Raw genomic sequence first — 24,164 nt, 5'->3', positions numbered from 1 at the left:
TTGAAATCATTGCCCGGGCGGTGTGTTTGGGATCATTGTCATGCTGAAAGACCCAGCCACATTTCATCTTCAATGCCCTTGCTGATGGAAGGAGGTTTTCACTCAAAATCTCACGATACATGGCCCCATTCATTCTTTCCTTTACACGGATCAGTCGTCCTGGTCCCTTTGCAGAAAAACAGCCCCAAAGCATGATGTTTCCACCCCCATGCTTCACAGTAGGTTTGGTGTTCTTTGGATGCAACTCAGCATTCTTTGTCCTCCAAACACGACGAGTTGAGTTTTTACCAAAAAGTTATATTTTGGTTTCATCTGACCATATGACATTCTCCCAATCTTCTTCTGGATCATCCAAATGCTCTCTAGCAAACTTCAGACGGGCCTGGACATGTACTGGCTTAAGCAGGGGGACACGTCTGGCACTGCAGGAGTCCCTGGCGGCGTAGTGTGTTACTGATGGTAGGCTTTGTTACTTTGGTCCCAGCTCTCTGCAGGTCATTCACTAGGTCCCCCCGTGTGGTTCTGGGATTTTTGATGACCGGTCTTGTGATCATTTTGACCTCATGGGGTGAGATCTTGCGTGGAGCCCCAGATCGAGGGAGATTATCAGTGGTCTTTTATGTCTTCCATTTCATAATAATTGCTCCCACAGTTGATTTCTTCAAACCAAGCTGCTTACCTATTGCAGATTCAGTCTTCCCAGACTGGTGCAGGTCTACAATTTTGTTTCTGGTGTCCTTTGACAGCTCTTTGGTCTTGGCCATAGTGGACTTTGTAGTGTGACTGTTTGAGGTTGTGGACAGGTGTCTTTTATACTGATAACAAGTTCAAACAGGTGCCATTAATACAGGTAATGAGTGGAGGACAGAGGAGCCTCTTAAAGAAGAAGTTACAGGTCTGTGAGAGACAGAAATCTTGCTTGTTTGTAGGTGACCAAATACTTATTTTCCACCATAATTTGCAAATAAATTCATTAAAAATCCTACAATGTGATTTTCTGGATTTTTTTTCCCTCATTTTGTCTGTCATAGTTGAAGTGTACCTATGATGAAATTACAGGCCTCTCTCATCTTTTTAAGTGGGAGAACGTGCACAATTGATGGCTGACTAAATACTTTTTTGCCCCACTGTAAGTGTCACATAAGTCTCTCATCACTTTTGTCTCCCCTTCAGGGAGTGTACAGTATCCAAATCTGTACATGTGTGTGCATACAGATGTTTAAATTAAATGAAATGATACTGTAGAATTCAGTAGAAGAATGAAGGATGAATTTGAGTAATTGTTGAGTCATCAAAGGCTCCTGGTTTTATCTTTTGAAGAGAGTTGAAGGGAGGGTGAAGAACGCCATTAGCATTTTTGATACAATTTGGGAGGAGAGACAACAACAACCAAGAAGGGAACTTTTGACGGGGGAATGCATTGAAGGAATTTCTACTGCAGGTATGTAGGCCTACTGTATCACAAGCACATAGTTCATAAGATGGTTCAACATTTGTCTCCTCTGACAAAAGCACTACATTCATTTGAATAACTCAGAGCAGTGCTCCCTTCACAGGGAAATACAGAGAATGAAGTATTGTAATACATGTTTTATAAACTTAAATAAATACACAGTTATGTATAGATCAAAACATACATTATTAATTTAATTGAATCATGGAAGAAAATTAGTAGCCAAATTTATTCAAGGAAATATTTACTTTTTCACAGTTAATTTGAATTAAAACAATTATATGCAATATATTTCACTTGGCTGGAAGTAGCTAAATGTCATCTGTTTCAGACATCAATTGTTTCCCCCTCTAATCCCATGAGGTAAGGAAATGTTTTGGGGGATAATTTGCATAAATGTAGTCTAAAATTACTTGTTGCCATAGCTACCTCCTCATAATCTCTGCTGAAAGCAAGAGGAGAGAGGGACACAATGTAGATATGTCTCTTGATTGACAGAACACGAATCTGAATCAGAGCCATGCTCTCTAAAGTGAGGAGGCTGCATGAACATCAATATGAACATCAATATTTCTGACATCTGTAAGGCGGAGGGTTCTGTGTGCCTCTCTTTTTAACGTTGGAAAAACACTTTCCTCATCTCAAAAAACAAATGGTTTTCTTGCCATTTGTCCAAGGACAATAGCCAGATCCATTTTTGCCCAGCACAGAGGAAAGTGGAACATGTGGCTTTCTGTTGTTCAGCACTGCTCATTTGTGGTAATTACAAGTTGCAAAGGTTTGAGAAAAAGACCATAGGAGAAAATAACCTACAAACAAAAATAAAAGCATGAACAAACAGAGAGAATATTCTTAATACAAAGCTCTGGTATGAATAAAAAAAACAACAACTGTAATTCTGCAAGGAGACAAGGACCCTGAGATAAAGTTACAATTCAAAACCATTCATCTGTCTGCTTGTGTTAAATCATTTGTGCAGTACTTTTGCAATTCATATACAGTGCAGAGACTAGTTAATTGAAATGATAAACAGAGCAATATTCATACACAATATTATGGAACAATAATTTAATACCACTGTGTCCAATGAGTAACAGCTTAATTCTCCGGTGTGTACAGAATAGGCTTGTCATCCATGTGTTCACTGATAGGTGTGCTGAAGGTGGCATTCTTCTTGAATGGGGTATCCCTGGTTCTCACCGCTGTCACACCCTGAGACGGCAGAACATGGTACATGTTACTTGCTGTTGTTTAAAAAGGTTTTTGTGTAGACTATTATCAGACTACAGTGTGCCAGGTATGCTATTATTACAGTAGCTGCTCATTTAAGGCTTAAATTAACTGAGTTAAAAAGTGGATGAGCTGTGTCATTTCTTTCTTAAATTGTACCCCTTTTTCTCCCCAATTTCGTGGTATCCAATTGTTTAGTAGCTACTATCTTGTCTCATCGCTACAACTCCCGTACGGGCTCGGGAGAGACGAAGTCATGCGTCCTCCGATACACAACCCAACCAAGCACTGCTTCTTAACACAGCGCCATCCAACCCAGAAGCCAGCCGCACCAATGTGTCGGGGGAAACACCGTGCACCTGGACAACCTTGGTTTGCGCGCACTGCGCCCGGCCCGCCACAGGAGTCGCTGGTGCTTGATGAGACAAGGATTTCCTCCCTAACCCGGACGACGCTAGGCCAATTGTGCGTAGGCCGCGACAGGGATACGACAGAGCCTGGGCGCGAACCCAGAGTCTCTGGTGGCGCAGCTGGCGCAGCCGGCGCTGCAGTACAGAGCCCTTAACCACTGCGCCACCTGGGAGGGAAATCGACAGTATCCTGTACCAGCTGTGCTCTTTAAAGTCTATTGGCAGAATTTAATAAGATGTCTTATTGAAGGGCTCTTTGAGACCACATTCAAAATGGAGGCTTGTAAATAGCCATCAAATATGACACCAAAATTACAAACATATGCTAAATAATTTTCATTTGTTAATATCTTACATATCAACAGCCATCAAATACTAAAACTCAAGGGCCAGATGTCCAACAATAATGATGGTTTAATTGAGAGAATAAAAACCAGATTGTGCAGTAGAGATTAAATACTATATAATATGAATACTATATTAATATAAATACTATATCATTATATAATATAATGTTAGGAGTGAGTCCCAAACAGTACAAACCATAGAATACTTAAGAATATAAGGCTATGGTCCTCTAACCTTGATAGGGTAAATAAAATGCTTCTGAAAAGAATTGCTTTCTTTACACACTCATGTAATGTTTTACTGTGTTGTGGGTATGTGGGAGGTCTCTTCCAGCCATTTATTGTATTCAATTTTGTAAGTGGAATAGCCAAGCAACAAATGCTTCACAAACACAGACAGACCACTAACGCCACAGTCACTGTACTATAGCAGAGTAAATGACACACCACACAAAAGTTGACTTAAAAATTGAAAATAATAAAGATGATAAAATGTAACAACGGCATTTTGTCTAGTGTTGACTATAATGTTAAGCAGCCATCCAGTAATAGTGAAAACATGGTGCTCTCTCCATTTATGATAATGTAGAGAGGGTTATGCAAATGGAGGAGTAATGTAATAATCTGACCAACCTGTATCTGATGATGATTCTCACTCCAAAAGGTAATTGCCTGATCGCTTTTGTAGTCATGCACCTAATCACAGCAAACCAAGAATGCATTAGAAATGAACATTCTGTTCAAGTATGAGTTGAATAATAATGACGTCATTTTTATATTTGAAAGCCAGGAAAATTATAAAAGGTAGCTAGTCCCGAAACAAGGTGTCTCACACAGAGCGGAATTTTGTAATCATGTTCATAGAATATACTTGATTTAGAAGACCTTTAGTGGTGAAGGCAGGGAAGGCAGAAAGCCTTCAACTTTGTAGTCCTCTTTGGTAGTGGAGCAGAATTCTGTTTTGGGAGGCTCAGGATTAAATTCTGCATGTGTCTGCTCACTGTGGGATAGAGGAGGAAGGCCATATCAGCATGAGAACCTACAGCAATAGCCTTATCTGCCTCTGCTACTCTGACATTGTTTTCTCACATGTTCACATTGCTGAACTTTAGATTACTATTTTTAAATCTATCAGTAGCTGCATTGCTGTGTGTAAGGTCTATGCAGTGATAAAGGCTAGTTATTCTTAGGCTTACATGATTAGTGTATGAATATGCATAATAATACATTCATTATCATATGAATCAAAATAACATTGTTCCACTGTTATTCTACATTATTCATACAGGTTGTCATAACATACTGATGTGTGGTGTAAACTCCCTGTCCTATCTCTTCATAACTGGTTTCCACAGATCCAAATTTAATTCTCACGTTGAGCAGCTTCCAAGAAGTGTTGATCTGTTGACATTTACTCTTACTGTTTCCCTGCAGCAGACTATTGCCATGGAAAAACAAAGCAACACTCTCCAAACCACTATTAAAGGTTCTATGACTAATGCTACTTATTTAAATTGATGTTATTTTTGTCATAATAAACTAGTTAGAGCCTTGTTAATGTTCTTTACATTTAACTTTGAGCATTCAGTAAAAATCTAGCTCAGTTTTGTGACTGTGCGGTTTTGCATGGCATAAGTCAGTGAATATGAGTTGAGACTCTCGCCCCTCCAACAACCCGTTTTAACCGTCATACCTCCCTTTGTTAAAATCGCTTGTTGGGGGATGTTAACCACATTGTTGTGGACACATTCTATGAACCACATTACACTGCACATAAATGTTAAATCAGATAATGAAGTCAAATCAAAAAGCACAAAGTGTTCATAGAACTGTAAAACTAACCAAGACTTGTAAATTACATCACTTTCCTCCTACCAGTTCCGCTCAAGGCATTGATTGAACAGTGTTGTGTCACGTCTCGAGTAATATATTATTATATATATATATATTTCAAGTTTGAATGTGTTGTTCACATTATGATAACTGTTATGAAATGAAACTTTGGTCAATTAGGCCTACCTTATTTTCTTGAGCAGATCATTTTCCAAAAGTTCTCCTCTGAGGCCTTAACAAATAAAACATGGGCAAAACACATACCGAACTCTAAAATGCTTGAGTGAATTTTAATCAAGTCAGACAGTGAGACAGCATAACAGTATGCTTATGAACAGTTTGCACAGTAGTAAGGTTACAGTATGTTTGAATGTTGCGTGGCATCCACTGAATCTAAAACTCATTCCAGAAAAAATCTATTCAAGGTCAGCTGGATGTAGGTATGTTTATTGGTGTTCAATGTTCTCATTCTGTACCTACCTCTTTGTCTCACCCCATGACCCCTGGGAGGGGTGAAAGCAGCATTCACTGTGGTGACACCTTGAACTTTGGATGACAGATCCATGGTGAGAATCCCTTTATGTCCATTTTTGTGGATGTGCGCTCTGGGCCTCTCATTGTCAAGGACGGCAGTGGCCCGCTGAATGAATGTAATTCCAAAGACTAATAAAAAGCTGTGCCATGTGTGACAACATATTGTTGTTTTCAATAATTTTTAATGAGTTAAAGGAGTGACTTGTACTAATGACCTATTAATGATGGCACTCATAGCTAACTGAGAAAACAGGAGGGAGAACATGCGAGCCCTCATATACCTGAATTTAGCTATACATGTAGGCCTACCGCTAACTTACATCTCTCGCTCTCACACACGCACGCACACACACACACACCACTACCAGCTTTCATATTGAGACAACTTTTGCCAAGAAAAAAAACTCACCTCCTCTACCCAGTTATACAGCAAACATTTTCCAATAGATTTTTGTTCAACAGAAGTGTCCAATGCAGTCATTATATTTTCATTACAATGCACTTAGTTAGTAGTGTGAAATCGCTCATTTATCTTGTGAAACCAAGATAGTTGATGTAGCTAGCTAGCTTGCTTCTAGCTAAACGTAGCTACCACTATTTATTATTCTGTTGTGGAAGTGTAACCCTAACAACTGTAAACAAACGACATCGTGACGTCATTCGAAAATAAGCATAGAGATAATTTTGGGTCTTTGCGGGTCAGATAAGCTTGTTGACCAATCAGGGCCGGAATATGACTGCAAATCACATAATAATTTAACACGCTCATTCTTTTTTTACGTAGTTATTACACATTGATTACACATTGATCACACATCACTCGTATTTCATATGTCACAGCATTCACCGATATGTATGCCATGATGTTAATAATAACATCTGTATCAAATATATTTGTAAACATTTTTGATCCTTCTCTTATTTCAAATGATCACACAGACGTTTTCCCAATCGGTCGAACAAATAATGCCTTATTACCAACGCGGTATTGCACACATGACGTGTAATTTCAGCACACACAACATTCTATAATATAATTTTGATATTAAATCCATGGTGTAAAGTTTTAATATAATTTGGCGCATAAAGCACTATATTTTATGTAGCTAACATTCACATCACTCAATGTGTATTTGTGTCCACACCCCAATTTCAAAATCCTGGTTTCAGTATTTGCACTGTGCAGCTACACGGCATATAGTCAGATGTGGTTGTGCACAAAGCAGCCAGTCATGACAAGTTTTCTCCCGAGACCCTTGGGATGGGGAAAGGGATGGGAGGGTGTGTGTGTGTGTGTGTGTGTGTGTGTGTGTGTGTGTGTGTGTGTGTGTGTGTGTGTGTGTAACAATACAGACTGAGGTGTCTCTTGTGAGAGGAAAGACAAATGAAAGGGGTATGTAGAGGATGGAAGGTATGGCATGAAATGCAGGTATGTGAAATGCATTGTTTTGGTTCCAAGAGAAGAAATGGCCCCCTTGAGGTACATTACAGTGAATAAAGAAGATGTTATTGTGTTTGGAGGCATTGTGTTTGGAGAAACACTGCCCTGTGTCTGTCTAAATCTTGACAATTTAGCAATCTTTTTTTCTCCAAGACATCTCCCCTATGAATTAATTTCATACACATCAAATCAAATATTTTTCCTGACTAAAAAAATATTTAAAAAAGCATAGTGTGTGCAGGATTCATTCATGGTATCATCACAATCCAATTCCAAAGGCTGGTTTGCTTATTGTTTTGTAGACTTTCCATTGGTACACAGAAGCACTATCCACAATAGAATACAATGGAGGAAAACAACTGATACGCCTCAATTAACATCAAAGCAAAGCTCTATAATGGAAGGCCACAATGTTGAAGATGATGACTTAGGAGTAACCCAAAATGACTTAGAACTCAACTTCATTCTCTGCATCTCTGCATGTCCGCAATATTGTAAAAAATCATCACAATTAGACGGTCCCCATTGACTAGATCTTTCCGTATATTGTACATGGTATGATAATTTGGTGCAGTAGTATTTACTGCTTGCCGAAACAATGAACACAATTGCACATATGTATGTTGTGATGAAAACAATGTGTTAATATTCTGTGAACTAAACACTTAACAGTGAATTTTGTATTGAATGATGATATTTTATTTAAACGCAAATCTAGCTGAAAGACGATGGCCAAAGCATACCCATGATGTTGCACAACGATTTAAGGCAATAAGTCGTTATTTTACTCAATGTATGATATATTTGGGCTTGAAGTAACATATCCATGTGAATGCGGTATCTTTTCCTACGATATGACACACAAATTATTTTCAACCTAAATTTAATTTCAGGGCTTGGTTTTAATTGAAAGTTACCACCCACCAACCAGCATGGCATTGTTAATGAATCAGAAACAGCTACAAAATCAATCCTCTTTGCAACTGAGATGAGCCAAACATCCTTGTGTCTGCTTGGCCGCCTGAGCCATGAAGCAAATTAGAATAGGGTCTGGAAACGTATGTTTTTTTAACCTCCACTATTTTTAACATAAAATTATCTTAATCCATAATAATTTGTCAGTTTTCACTTATTTTTGAGCTAGTCTGTATTAAAAATACATATATCTGACCACTTTATAAAATGGTATAATTGTGTGATATGATAACATTTTGCAAATCCGCTCCCACCCGTCGCCCCAAGATGAATGGTTTTGACCACTAGAGTTTTGCCTCGTCACACGCTCCAAATATACATGTCATCTGCGGCGTGCATGATCTTGAGGCAAATCATTGTAGCCTATCATTTCACTTCCCATGTGAGAACCTTGAGCACTTCCTGATTTGGCTTTTCTGTACCGCAGCCAAAGCCTGCCAGCAGCTTACCTACCAAGGGTTGTACCGTGTCTATTAGAATTTCGCATTTCAATAGTTATACATATTACCGGAGCTTCATCTTATTCTTTCAAACCTTTTCTTCTGGCAGATAACAATAGTTGACGAAGTCAAAGATAGTCCAGTGGTTTCCATATGTGGCGAAGTTTTACCTAAATGAATGCTTATGACAAATCCAACTCCAGAACCAGCTATAAAGCCAGCTGGCTAATCTTTTTAAGATGGTGTAGTAGTAAAAAAAAATGCAACAACATAACATGAGCTAGCTAGACAAGGTTAGCAAGATCGCTAGCTAGTGCTGAAATGGACTTGAGCATACTTTACGTTTCAACACAGATCCGAAAATTGCTTGTACGCAATTGAGAAAAACTGTAAGCTCCACACCAGCTTTACTCAGTTCGGGTGCAAGGCAAAACAATTACGTACATTGTTAAAAGAAATATGTGCCTGCACACTTTTAATACGTCCTAAACGTGAAACTTTACAGCACAATCATCCCCAAAATGACTAGATCTTTCAAATTCCTGCATGAGGGATTTCAGTGAAATTATAAATATCTCTTGAGTGAATGGCTGTTTACATGTACAGTGCATTTGGAAAGTATTCAGAACCCTTGACATTTTCAAAATGTTGTTATGTTACAGCCTTATTCTAAAATGGATGAAATTGTTTTTAGAAATTTTTGCAAATATATTCTAAATAAAAAACAGAAATATCACATTTACATAAGTATTCAGACCCTTTACTCAGTACTTTGTTGAAGCACCTTTGGCAGCAATTACAGCCTCAAGTCTTCTTGGGTATGCTACAAACTTGGCACACCTGTATTTGTGTGCTTAGGGTCGTTGTCCTGTTGGAAGGTGAACCTTCCCAGTCTGAGGTGCTGAGCGCTCTGAAGCAGGTTTTCATCAAGAATCTCTCAGTACTTTGCTCCATTCATCTTTCCCTCTATCCTGACTAGTCTCCCAGTCCCAGCCACTGAAAATCATTGCCACACCATGATGCTGCCTTCCACCATGCTTCACTGTAGGGATGGTGGCAGGTTTCCTACAGACATGACACAGGATTTAGGCCAAAGAGTTCAATCTTGATTTCATCAGACCAGAGAATCTTGTTTCTCATGGTCTGAAAGTCCTTTAGGTGCCTTTTGGCAAATTCCAAGGGGGCTTTCATTTGCCTTTTACTGAGGAGTAGCTTCCATCTGGAGCTTTGTCAGAGTGACCATCGGGTTCGTGGTCACCTCCCTGACCAAGGTCCTTCTCCCCTGATTGCTCAGTTTGGCTGTGTGGCCAGCTGTAGGAAGAGTCTTGGTTCTTCCAAACTTCTTCCATTTAAGAATGATGGAGGCCACTGTGTTCTTGGGGAACTTCAATGCTGCATACATTTTTTGGTACCCTTCCCCAGATCTGTGCCTCGACACAATCCTGTCTCGGAGCTCTAAGGACAATTCCTTCGACCTCATGGCTTGGCTTTTGCTCTGACATGCACTGTCAACTGTGGGACCTTATATAGACAGGTGTGTGCCTTTCCAAATCATGTCCAATCAATTTCATTTACCACAGGTGGACTCCAATCAAGTTGTAGAAACATCTTAAGAAAGATCAATGGAAACAGGATGCACCTGAGCACAATTTCGAGTCTCATAGCGAAGGGTCTGAATACTAAATTTGCAAAAATTATAAAAACCGGTTTCTGCTTCGTCATTATGGAGTATTGTGTGTAGATTGATGAGGAAAACATTTATTTTATTAATTTTAGAATAAAGCTGTAACATAACAAAATGTTTTATGGCCTTGGTGATTCTACAGTATATTCATCTATTTTCTATGATGAGCAGCTCCATTGAATATACAATAGCCTATAACAAAAACATGTGACAAACAGACAAATCGCAGAGTAAGTCATGGAGTAGTCTGTCACAGCAACCCAAACATAATGGGATCCTGTTACTGAGTAACACAACAGAGGAGTTTCTTGTAAAGGCCTAACCACTCAAGTCTTTTTTACATGAGCCATCAGACAGCCTATGTGTCTGGAATTTTCTACCTCCACAGTATAAAGCGTGGTTAGAAATCCAGTCAATGTTTTATTGAAGCTAGACTCGTCAAGATTAGATTTTTCATATGGCGCAAAACGATCCTCCCAACCAGATTATTCATGCGTTGTGATGTATGAAGACTTTTTGGTTGAAATCATCAGAATTCCTCGAGACATTTTTTCTTTGTATCATTCCACATGGGAGCACAATAACAATTTGGCAACAAACACATCCTGCCAAGAATCGCACACAGTTTCTACTTGGCATTACTTATATTGGAACTAATTAGTTGAATTAACACTTTGATAACAAAGACCTAGGAAAAGAGAGTGAAAAGGTCTCATACATTACAAACCTTACCTATTTCCCACTTTAAAATAGTCAATGCACAACACTCATAGCAAATGTGCAAGTCCCCTTTGAAATACAACATTACTAATGCTCATAGTCCAGAGTCTTGGAACAACATTCCAAAACCCAATATTAACAGTTTGGTCACCGAGGTGTGTGTGATTTGGAAGGGGATCAGATTTTATCGAGCATGTCCATATAATGAATTATTCCTTCGTTTCACTAAGAAAAAAACCTGAAATACTTTCCGCAAAACATGTTTTTGTCTCTCTCTTACACAACACCCAGAGAGCTTGTGTTGCTATTTATACTCTGCATCATGATTACTTGTTGTCTGACCATCACCATGGCTACTGGTATCTCTGCAGATCTCTTTGTATGTGTAACCTGTGTATGTGTATGGGAGATTATACATCCTTAAGTGCTCAAAGATGAGAAGATGGCTTTGCCTCTTGTTATTGCATTTAGCGACCCCTTCATGACTCAGACCTATTTGGGTCCATATAGCTTTTATGGTGTCTCTGCACTGTATCTAATGAGTGATTTAGGTGGAGGTGGCCTCTGATCTAGGATCGGCTTTCATCCATTGCCTTTTATCCAAGCCTAACCTTATCCATTAGCTATAGAGCAAAACTGACCTTACATCAGATCTGAACTTCTATCTTCCATTCAGACCCTAATTAGTTTGTATTCATCTCTAAATCCCAATGCAATAGTGCCTGCTGCCTGAAAGCGTCCTTGGGCACGCATCCTAAGTGTCCACGTCAATGCCTTACCCTGGTGAGCTGACTGTTATCCAAAGTCTATATGAATGACACACTAGATTACCTTCTCTAGGTTCTTCACAGGATAGAAGACTGGAGGACTATGTCATCCATCCTTTAGAAATTGCATGATCTGCCTCTGAATGGTGAGTTTGGTTCAGAAGTCCTCACGCCGTAAGTGGAAAGACATAGATTTCTATCACCCCAATCTCAAACTGGCTAGCAGAATGCATGGAATTTCAACAACATAATTCAATTTGTGCCTGTTAATATGTGGCATTCGTCCCTGTTAGATCTGTGCCCTGTATTTACCTAGCTGGAATAACACTTTAGCCTGTTTGGTGCGGCCTGCCTCTTGGTGTTGTTTTAAAGAAGTGCGTTGCCGTGTCCAAAAGGGCTCTGCGTTATGTGAGAGGCACTGTCTCCCCTCGGTGCTTGGCTGGGGTCTTTTTGCCCCCCTCAAACCCCCGAGACTCAGGCCTGGTGTTTGGGTTGGCATCGTCAGTGTAGTCAGCTGGTCTGCCCATCTTGGCCTCGCACTTCAAAGGGCCTTTTTTTCTATAGTGGTGTTGCAGTTAATATGTGATTCTCTGTAAAACACAAACACCTTGAATGCTGCTCTGGACTAGCTGCTACCCCCTCTCCTCGCCCAAGGGCAAACATGGAAGGGGTACCCTGTCCTCTACCCTGCCACTCGACTTTCAAGGAGAGAAAAGTTAAGAAAATACATATTGAGGAGTATAAAAAGTCTGCAGTCTTTCATGTTGCCTTGACTGCCTATTTTATCCAGTATTTATGACAGAATGGCATCCATAGTGCATAAAACAAGCATTCTAGTTATGTTATAGAGTCAGGTCTGTCATGGACATGTGGTGTACAGCTGTACTCCAATAACCACACACATCACCAAGCAAACACCTGAGGAGGGAGAGGCCTGAAACACACTGGCCACCAACAGATAAACACCCCACTCTGTTATAACTACAGTATCCACAACACCACTGGACACATACAGAGGTCAATACAGTTCCATACTGCGAATGAATAACTCGGTGGGGTTCGGACTGTTTGTCTTCTCCACATGTGGTTTATAAGGAAAGTCATGAATGAATGAATCACCAATATGATTTGGAGGTTCTGTTTTATCATCAGTTCAATTACAGGTTATAAAAGTTCAATGTGGTTTCAGTTAGTTTTTCACCGTGTCATTACTCTGTTTTCCACAACTTTCAGTGATGTCTGTCTGTTTGAGCCATTTCTCCACTTGTAAATAAAAGTAGATTTATCGTCATGACATCCTGTTTCAGTCATCTTAGCTGTAGTCACCCCCTATAGCATCCATCCATTTGGTCCTTACATGTTGTCTTATGGAACAGAAGGCCTGTGAAATGCACTTTATCCAATCTCGCCCACCTAAAAATAAAGAATGTTATTTACATCGACAAATACATGAGCCCTGTAAGACAATATAAAAAAACAAGGTGAAGAAATGGTCAACTGACAGACTAATTAGTCATCACAGATTGGCTAACTTTGACCATTCAGAACACAGACACGCTTTTCAATAAGAAATGGTCCATGGCATTTCCCATCTGGCCACACTGGCAGTACATCACCCACACTAAAATAAGCAATGTGATTTCTTATTAAAGGTCATAGTTTTAGAAAATGCACACATTTCAGAATGACATTAATGTTCTTAATGTGACTATGGACTGTTTGACCCATTATAAACTGTTGGCCTAATTGAAAAACATTTAATTTAAGAAAATACATGCCTACTGCTGTGGCCAGGTGATTTTTGATTTACTTAGTTAGCTTTTAATATATACTGAATAAAAAAATAAATGCAACATGCAACAATTTCATAGACTTTACTGAGTTATACAGTTCATATAAGGAAATCAGTCAATTTAAATAAATTTATTAGGCCCTAATCTATGGATTTCACATGACTGGGAATACAGATATGCATCTGTTGGTCACAGATACCTATTTGTAAAAAAAAAAAAAAAAAAAAAAGGTGGGGGCATGGATCAGAAAACCAGTCAGTATCTGGTCTGACCACCATCATGCAGTGCAGAATCTCCTTCGCATAGAGTGGATCAGGCTGTTGATTGTGGCCTGTGGAATGTTGTCCAACTCCTCCTCAATAGCTGTGCGAAGTTGCTGGATAATGGCGGAAACAGGAACACACTGTCGTACACGTCGATCCAGAGCATCCCAAACGTCAGTGTTCGTTGTCCGTAGCTTATGCCTGCCCATACCATAACCTCTGTTCACAATGTTGACATCAGCAAACCGCTCTCCCACACAATGGACATACTGACAAATTCTCTAAAACGACATTGGAGGCAGGTTATGGTAGAGAAATGAACATTGAATTCTCTGGCAACAGGTCTGGTGGACATTCCCACAGTCAGCATGCCAATTGTACGCTCCCTCAAAACTTGAGACATCTGTGGCGTTGTGTTATGTGACAAAACTGCACATTTCAGAGTGGCCTTTTATTGTCCCCAGCACAAGGTGCACCTGTGTTATGATCATGCTGTTTAATCAACTCCTGGATATGCTACACCTGTCAGGTAGATGGATTATCTTGGCAAAGGAGAAATGCTCAGAAATAAGCTTTTTGTTCATATGGAACATTTCTGAGAAATGTATTTCAGCTCATGAAACATGTGACCAAAGCTTTACATGTTGCATTTATATTTTTGTTCAGTGTAAGTTTGATATAGATTTTAAGGTTGCTTTGATTTTGAAGAAATATGAAGTGCTTGAATATAATTTTTTTTTGGGGGGGGTGATGAACATTTTTTAAATAAATGGAGTAAGAGGACATTAATTGAATTTAAAAAACATAGTACTGCATCCTGATACGCTTTTTTTCTTGTATATCATACTAAACCCTGCTAGAAATCCTTATGAAATTTTGATTTTGTCTCTAGCTAGTTGCTTGATTTTACTAGCATCGTGTTTGATTATTTGAGTTGCAATATAATTTCATATTTTCTGTTCGAGCCAGTCTGTCACGCCCTGACCTTAGAGAGCCTGTTTATTTCTCTATTTCGTTAGGTCAGGGTGTGATTTGGGTGGGCATTCTAGTTTTCTATTTCTTTGTTGGCCGGGTATGGTTCCCAATCAGAGGTAGGTCCATCGTTGTCTCTGATTGGGAATCATACTTAGGCAGCCTGTTTTCCACTTGTGTTTGTGGGATCTTGTTTTTGTTCAGTTACTAGTTAGCCTGCAGAATGTTACATTTGTTTATCTTTTGTTGTTTTTTGGTGTTCATCTAAAAATAAAGATGTACACTTTCCACGCTGCGCTTTGGTCTCATTCCGATGACGGACATAACACAGTCGGCTTGTTTACATCCAATTCGTTTTTGACATTTAACATTCACCTGCAGAAAGAGGAGGCTAGAGTATTAATTTGCTGAAAACAATAATGCAAACTTCTAGATCCCTTTCAACAGAACCATTTTCTCTCTGATAAGGAGAAGGGAAAATAACATTAAAGGAGGCCATTAAAGCATTTCTCTGAGACGAAAACACAGATACCACCTTCTTCAAGTTTACTCCTCTTAATTGGGGAACTATGGGAGAACTTCTTAGAGTGACATTTTCACACAGTATACATGTATGTGTGCTAACGATGTCTGAACATATCAGATTCCCATCTAAAGTGATCAATTTCTTTAAAATGTCTTGGAAAAGTACTCTAAGACATCCTCCACTTTAAAGTTTTACAGCTGGGTTTGACCATTGGGCAAAAACCAACCCTTGTCAAACAAAGCTAAGTTTTGAAGCAAGACATGCTAGTATGAATAAACAGACAAAATGTCCAAAATATACTGTAGTAGGCCTATTTATAGAACAATAATAACAGCTCCCCAAAAATATATACTTCTTTGGATGAGAGTGGTGCGTATTTGAAACGTTATTATGCAGTAACAACATCTGACCGTAGCAATATCTTATCTGAGGTCATCTCTATAAATCACCAAACGAAACAATTGACGGTTCACCAGCCAACATCTCCTTTTTTGTGCAAATCTCTAGCCAAGCTGACTTTGAACCCATCATCATCACACCAGCATTCTGTTTGAAGAGGGCTACAGTATGTGAGCAGGTTTTCAACCCTTAACTCCCTGTCTGATCTTCCTAATTAGGTAAGGTTGCAAATATGCAGGTACCAGTAAGTGAACAAATAAGGCTTTACAGAGAGCACAGACAGCAGACATAAAGGATATGCTCTGAATTAAAATACATTTCCGATCTTCACCAAAGCCTTACATCAGTGACGACGTGAATTTCCTCTCAACACGAATTCAAAGAACCCTGCTGGTTTTCCTGGTGCCACATACACACCAAGCTCTTCAATGATCACTAGTTAACTTTTCAACTGTAATCCCACCTGAAATCCCTTATTTTACATTGTCATAAGGTGGCCATGAGAGGGGAGTATGTATCATTGAGAGTCCTTAACCACAAGGTAGTAAATGGGTGAGTAATCCTCTCCAGTTGTTTTAAAGGGCAGGCCTTTGGAATGGCGTCTTCCTTTGTGTTCTCATTCAATGAAATCCCACTGTTTCATCCTCACAGACTTTAGAAAACCAGCCACGTTACAAATAAGCTTAATTAACTCTCCACAAGACACAACACTCCAACACTGTTAGGGGTCTCACGACATCATACTGTTGTTTAATATCCTGAAACACAATGAGAAGAAAAGCAGTGATGAAACAAATTTCAAATCCTGGAAGTCCAAACAGTATAAAAGAGGAAGACAAACATCTCGGTCAGAAGAGAACGAGCTCGAAAAAAATCACAACAACCTGCAACATCAACCTCAACGAAGATCCTCCTTCTCCAAGATGAGACACTCTGTCCTCTCCATCTCTTTTGCCGTGGCACTTTTCTTGGAGTGCTACACACCGTCCACGGCGATCCCCATCGGCAAGATGGACGACGTCGCCTTGGAGCAAGATACCCTCGACTCCCTACTGCGTGTAGAGGTGTCTGAAAACAGCCCTGATTCAGTCAGAGGCAGGAGCTCCAAGATTGTCTTGCTGGCAGACTCTGGCCTGTGGATGAACCTGAACAGAGGACTTCCTTTCTACAAGCTGAGAGCTGCAGCCGCCGGGCCTGACAGAGCCCTGACTCTGGACCGCCAAGAGGCTGGCCAGGACCTAAGCCCCAGTATCTCCATCGTCAGGAGGGACACCATGAGGTGTATGGTGGGAAGGGTGTACCGACCCTGCTGGGAGGTGTAGAGTTGACCAATGAGAGCGTCTCGTCTCATCATCAATCTGCCAGCCAGATTACCCTTCTGCATCTTAAGTTGTATAATATGATCTTTCGCTTTTGAGTATATGTATTCATGTAATTACATGAACTGATATCTGCAATTAAAAAGACAGGACACTGCATTTGACGTCTTGTGTATGTTTTTCTCGAGTAGCACTGCGATGCAGTGCCATAAACACCTCCACCACTCGGGAGGCCTTTATCAGTCTTAATAAGGTTGCGACAGCCAATTATTCTAAAATAATAGCATTCTGGAATTACCCACAGTATTACATTTACAACAGCCTTTTGTTATTTGGTCTTTAACGTTTACATCACTCTGGAATGGGAAGTAAGTGGGAAGTAGGTCTATAAACTACACAAGAGACTTGCATCATTCCGGGAATAATGTGGTGTTGCTAATAACCAGTATGATATCAGAAATAATCAGCTGAAATCATATTCTGTTTGTCCACCATACATCCCATGGGGCACAAGTATGAAAAAAGTATGAAAATGTATGCAATCAATACTGTAAGTTGCTCTGGTTAAGAGTGTCCCCTAAATTACAAAAAAATGTAAATGTAAACTGTCCAGGTTCTGAGTGGATACTGTCCAGCTTTCAGAGGAAAAAAGGAACGTGTATTTATTGCAGTGTTTGATTGTGAAACCATTGATAATCATTCCCTCTTGTGGATGTGTACATGACTCTGAATGTCTCCAAAGTTGCTGGGTTGAGCTGAGAATGAATATGGTAATGAGTTTGCATCAAGAAGCAATTACTTGGGTTGGCGATGATTGCTCAAGTTGGCCTTTAATCACCGATTATGTGACAAGTTGAAATACTCTTTTCCAGTCTCTTGATTGAGAGAATAATGTTATTATGGTTAATCTTGTTGGTTTTCAAAACACATTATTACAAGTTTCATGTTGTCTCATTCTGTTACCTACTATAATCTTACATGACTGCACACTTTGTCCTGTTGCCAGTTTTTCCTCTGTATACAGTATTCTCTACCATTTTTATCTCTCCCATCTCATTCCACTGACTGCATTGTACAAGTAGATTTCTCCTCATTAGTATTATGTTGCCCGTTACCGTATGATGTTATGAGGGAGCTGCATGTGTAAAAAAAAAGACCAAAAGAAAGTCAATGTGTATCAACACAGATATACGTATCAGACTTTGTCTGGAAGTTTGACATGCTTTCATGCTAAACATCCCAGTCCCCAGTTACATTACTAACATGTCTAACGGCTGAGTGTCTCAGGACCCTAAGCAAACGTCCTTATACTTTCAAAGCATTAGGTTGTATATGATTTCCACTAAGTGCTGCAGTAAGGTTGAGAAAACCTCTGAACACTAGTATGTTGTCTGCCTCTTGTCTGTCTGCCATTCTGAGGTACACTTAAATTGAGAATGACCTTCGGGGTTTATAGCTCAGTTAAGAGGTGCATTAAGCTTTCTGTTGTTCCGGGGACATTAATTAAATGCCCTGAGAGTTTGGAATGGGCTTACAGTATCTACAATGTTTTGATGCAGCCACCCTGTCAAATGCAGATGCAAATGAAGGCCTAAACATTTGTAGATAGACACTCTGAACTGTCAGAGCAGCAGGCTAATTAAAGTCCTTTGTAGCATTGATTAGTCAAAAGACCACCGCTTACTAGAATTTAGATGTGGTAGAATTAATTGAGGACATTTCTACTGGCCAACCTGGAGTGTGTTTTGAATATGTTATACAGTGCCTTGCGAAAGTATTCGGCCCCCTTGAACTTTGCGACCTTTTGCCACATTTCAGGCTTCAAACATAAAGATATAAAACTGTATTTTTTTGTGAAGAATCAACAACAAGTGGGACACAATCATGAAGTGGAACGACATTTATTGGATATTTCAAACTTTTTTAACAAATCAAAAACGGAAAAATTGGGCGTGCAAAATTATTCAGCCCCCTTAAGTTAATACTTTGTAGCGCCACCTTTTGCTGCGATTACAGCTGTAAGTCGCTTGGGGTATGTCTCTATCAGTTTTGCACATCGAGAGACTGAAATGTTTTCCCATTCCTCCTTGCAAAACAGCTCGAGCTCAGTGAGGTTGGATGGAGAGCATTTGTGAACAGCAGTTTTCAGTTCTTTCCACAGATTCTCGATTGGATTCAGGTCTGGACTTTGACTTGGCCATTCTAACACCTGGATATGTTTATTTTTGAACCATTCCATTGTAGATTTTGCTTTATGTTTTGGATCATTGTCTTGTTGGAAGACAAATCTCCGTCCCAGTCTCAGGTCTTTTGCAGACTCCATCAGGTTTTCTTCCAGAATGGTCCTGTATTTGGCTCCATCCATCTTCCCATCAATTTTAACCATCTTCCCTGTCCCTGCTGAAGAAAAGCAGGCCCAAACCATGATGCTGCCACCACCATGTTTGACAGTGGGGATGGTGTGTTCAGGGTGATGAGCTGTGTTGCTTTTACGCCAAACACAACGTTTTGCATTGTTGCCAAAAAGTTCAATTTTGGTTTCATCTGACCAGAGCACCTTCTTCCACATGTTTGGTGTGTCTCCCAGGTGGCTTGTGGCAAACTTTAAACAACACTTTTTATGGATATCTTTAAGAAATGGCTTTCTTCTTGCCACTCTTCCATAAAGGCCAGATTTGTGCAATATACGACTGATTGTTGTCCTATGGACAGAGTCTCCCACCTCAGCTGTAGATCTCTGCAGTTCATCCAGAGTGATCATGGGCCTCTTGGCTGCATCTCTGATCAGTCTTCTCCTTGTATGAGCTGAAAGTTTAGAGGGACGGCCAGGTCTTGGTAGATTTGCAGTGGTCTGATACTCCTTCCATTACAATATTATCGCTTGCACAGTGCTCTTTGGGATGTTTAAAGCTTGGGAAATCTTTTTTTATCCAAATCCGGCTTTAAACTTCTTCACAACAGTATCTCGAACCTGCCTGGTGTGTTCCTTGTTCTTCATGATGCTCTCTGCGCTTTTAACGGACCTCTGAGACTATCACAGTGCAGGTGCATTTATACGGAGACTTGATTACACACAGGTGGATTGTATTTATCATCATTAGTCATTTAGGTCAACATTGGATCATTCAGAGATCCTCACTGAACTTCTGGAGAGAGTTTGCTGCACTGAAAGTAAAGGGGCTGAATAATTTTGCACGCCCAATTTTTCAGTTTTTGATTTGATAAAAAAGTTTGAAATATGCAATAAATGTCGTTCCACTTCATGATTGTGTCCCACTTGTTGTTGATTCTTCACAAAAAAATGCAGTTTTATATCTTTATGTTTGAAGCCTGAAATGTGGCAAAAGGTCGCAAAGTTCAAGGGGGCCGAATACTTTCGCAAGGCACTGTATCTCATGACCTTGAAAGGGAGGTATTCAATTATTATTTCATGTCATAATGATGCCAGATGATTTGCATTTGATGTGTAACCACATTTCTAGAGTACCTGACAGTATTGTAGTGCACTTGTGTAAATAACAAGACGCCCTATAGATAATTAATTGAGGGTTTTTTAGAGGTACATGTCTGAAAGAAGAGGGATGAGGAGTGTCGGTTTTTGTATTTGTACCCCCAATAAACCTTGGTTTGAAATGTCAAGCAGACCGTAACCATTCATGATCAGCTGATCAGCTGACAGAGATGGAACTAGAGGGACAGGAACAATTCCTAGAAAATATAGAGTTAATGAGTCAGCAACAATTTATTGTGTTATGATAATGAGCACCCCTCAGCAGTGGAGAATAACATTTGTTCACCATTAATGCAGCAACATTGAACAGCACTAAGCTATTCTGAAGAAAATACTTCCTGGATATCAGTTCAACCCACATTAACATGGGGATAGATGACAGTAATTGCAAAAGCATTAGGATGTTATGTCATTTTATTTCAATAGCACTTTGTTAATACCAAGGAGTTATATTACCTAAGAATGGATGGGGTTGAATCCCTGTAGGAATTGGTGTGTGTAATCTCTGAAAGCATTTACTTACAAATACACTTCCCTTAGGGTGCTTACAAAGTGTCCCCCTGCTACCTAACGGCAGCGCTGAATGTGTGCTGTGGTGCTGGTTCACTGTTTCTCAGCATTGAACAGGAGGTCTACATCAATGATGTCGCTCTTGCTGCTGGTGATTCTCTGATCCACCTCTCCCCAGACGACACCATTCTGTATACTTATGGCCCTTATTTGGACACTGTTAACTAACCTCCAGACAAGCTTCAATTCCATACAACTCTCCTTCCGTGGCCTCCAACTGCTCTTAAATGCATGTAAAACTAAATGCATGCTCTTCAACCGATCGCTGCCCACACCTGCCCGCCCGTCCAGCATCACTACTCTGGACGGTTCTGACTATGTGGACGGTTCTGAATATGTGGACAACTACAAATACCTAGGTGTCTGGTTAGACTGTAAACTCTCCTTCCAGATTCACATTAAGCATCTCCAATCCAAAATGAAATCTAGAATCAGCTTATTTCGCAACAAAGCATCCTTCACTCATGCTGCCAAACATACCCTCGTAAAACTGACTATCCTACCGATCCTTGACATTGGCGATGTCATTTACAAAATAGCCTCCAACACTCTACTCAGCAAATTGGATGCAGTCTATCACAGTTCCATCCATTTTGTCACCAAAGCCCCATATACTACCCACCACTGCGACTTGTATGCTCTCGTGGGCTGGCCCTCACTTCATATTTGTCGCCAAACCCACTGGCTCCAGGTCATCTACAAGTCTTTGCTAGGTAAAGCCCTGCCTTATCTCAGCTCACCATAGCAGCACCCACCCGTAGCAAGTGCTCCAGCAGGTATATTTCTGTCACGATCTTCGTAAGAAGCAGACCAAAGCGCAGCGTTGTGTGAATGCATCATTTTAATGGATGACGAAAACACGACGTAAACTGAACAAAACAATAAATGAACAACGACCGTGAAGCTATATACGAAATGTGCTGACACACGCAACTAACATAGACAATCACACGCAACACACAATGACAAAACAGGCTACCTAAATATGGTTCCCAATCAGAGACAATGACTAACACCTGCCTCTGATTGAGAACCATATCAGGCCAAACACAGAAACAGACAAACTAGACATACAACATAGAATGCCCACTCAGATCACACCCTGACCAAACAAAACATACTGTATAAACATACAAAGCAAACTATGGTCAGGGCGTGACAATTTCACTGGTCACCCCCAAAGCCAATTCCTACTTTGGCCACCTTTCCTTCCAGTTCTCTGCTGCCAATGACTGGAACAAACTGCAAAAATCACTGAAGCTGGAGACTCATATCTCCCTCACTAACTTTAAGCACCAGCTGTCAGAGCAGCTCACAGATCACTGCACCTGTACATAGCCCGTCTGTAAATAGCTCATCCAACTACCTCATTCCCATACTGTTATTTATTTATTTATTTTTCATCTCCTTTGCACCCTAGTATCTCTACTTGCACATTCATCTTCTGCACATCTATCACCCCAGTGTTTAATTGCTATATTGTAATTATTTTGCCACCATGGCCTATTTTTTACCTTACCTCCCTTATCCTACCTCATTTTCACACACTGTATATAGACTTTTTCTATTGTATTATTGACTGCATGTTTGTTTACTCCATGTGTAACTGTGTTGTTGTTTGTGTCACACTGCTATGCTTTATCTTGGCCAGGTCGCAGTTGTAAATGTGAACTTGTTCTCAACTAGCCTACCTGGTTAAATAAAGGTGAAATAAAAATAAATAAATAAAGGACTATGGAGTCTGCAGTGTACACTTCCCCACATACAGTACTTTCTCTGGCTGATATCCTGATGGGTGTCACATTCTGCCCTTGCACCACAAACACTTCTCCTAATTCCCTTCTCTGTGCAATAACATACTGCCAGGGTTTAATTATCAAAGCCTAGCTCTTTCCAAAGGCTAATTTCTAAACCAGGTTACCTTTTGACATTTACATACAGTGCCTTTGGAAATTATTCAGACCACTTGACTTTTTCCACCTTTTGTTATGTTACAGTCGTATTCTACAATGGATTAAATACAAAAAACGCTCAGGAATTTACACACAATACCCCATAATGACAAAGTGAAAACATTATTATCATTATTTTTGCAAAGGTATTAAACATAAAAAACTGAAATACCCTTTTCTCAGGTGCATTCTGTTTCCAATGATCATCCTTGAGATGTTTTTACAACTTGATTGGAGTCCAACTGTGGTAAATTAAATTGATTGGACATGATTTGGAAAGTCACACACCTGTCTATATAAAGGTTCCACAGTTGACAGTGCATGTCAGAGCATAAACCAAGCCAAGAGGTCGAAGGAATTGTCGTAGAGCGCCGAGACAGGATTGTGTCGAGGTACAGATTTGAGGAAGGGTACCAAAACATGTCTGCAGCATTGAAGGTCCCCAAGAACACAGTGGCCTCCATCATTCTTAAGTGGAAGAAGTTTGAAACCGCCTAGACTCTTCCTAGAGCTGGCCGCCTGCCCAAACTGAGCAATTGGGGGAGAAGGGCCTTGGTCAAGGAGGTGACCAAGAACTCGATGGTCACTCTGACAGTGCTCTAGAGTTCCTCCGTGGAGATGGGAGAATCTTCCAGAAGGACAACCATCTCTGCAGTATTACACCAATCAGGCCTTTATGGTAGAGTGGCCAGATGGAATCCACTCCTTAGTAAAAGGCACATGACAGCCCACTTGGAGTTTGCCAAAAGGTACCTAAAGACTCTCAAATCATGAGAAATTATTCTCTGCTCTGATGAAGCCAAGATTGAACTCTTTGGCCTGAATGCCAAGCGTCACGTCTGGAGGAAACCTGGCACCATCTCTACAGTGAAGCATGGTGGTGGCAGCATCATGCTGTGGGGATGTTTTTCAGCGGCAAGGCAAAGATGAACAGAGCAAAGTACAGAGAGATCCTTGATGAAAACCTGCTCAAGAGCGCTCAGGACCTCAGATTGGGGCAAAGGTTCACCTTCCAACAGGACAAT

The 24,164-nt window shown here is 40.2% G+C and overlaps 2 protein-coding genes across 2 annotated transcripts; one reads left to right on the top strand and one right to left on the bottom strand.

Moving 5' to 3' along the window:
- Window positions 1-1,277: 1,277 nt before the first annotated feature.
- Window positions 1,278-6,425, bottom strand: spag8 (sperm associated antigen 8). The gene is made up of 6 exons (XM_021602360.2): window positions 6,217-6,425; window positions 5,754-5,913; window positions 5,460-5,505; window positions 4,326-4,440; window positions 4,074-4,136; window positions 1,278-2,665 (listed from the first exon to the last, which is right to left on the bottom strand). Exons 1-6 carry the CDS (start codon window positions 6,286-6,288, stop codon window positions 2,552-2,554), a joined length of 570 nt encoding a protein of 189 aa, XP_021458035.1. The 5' UTR covers window positions 6,289-6,425; the 3' UTR covers window positions 1,278-2,551.
- A 10,218-nt stretch (window positions 6,426-16,643) lies between these two features.
- LOC110523560 (pro-MCH 1) lies at window positions 16,644-17,265 on the top strand. The gene has a single exon (XM_021602359.2). The coding sequence runs from the start codon at window positions 16,711-16,713 to the stop codon at window positions 17,107-17,109; it is 399 nt and encodes a 132-aa protein (XP_021458034.2). The 5' UTR covers window positions 16,644-16,710; the 3' UTR covers window positions 17,110-17,265.
- The last annotated feature ends 6,899 nt before the right edge of the window (window positions 17,266-24,164 follow it).

This window comes from Oncorhynchus mykiss, chromosome 5 (assembly GCF_013265735.2).
Source record: "Oncorhynchus mykiss isolate Arlee chromosome 5, USDA_OmykA_1.1, whole genome shotgun sequence".
Lineage (NCBI taxonomy): Eukaryota > Metazoa > Chordata > Actinopteri > Salmoniformes > Salmonidae > Oncorhynchus > Oncorhynchus mykiss.
The sequence above is the reverse complement of the archived record's forward strand: the minus strand, read 5'-3'. Positions and strand labels throughout refer to the sequence as shown.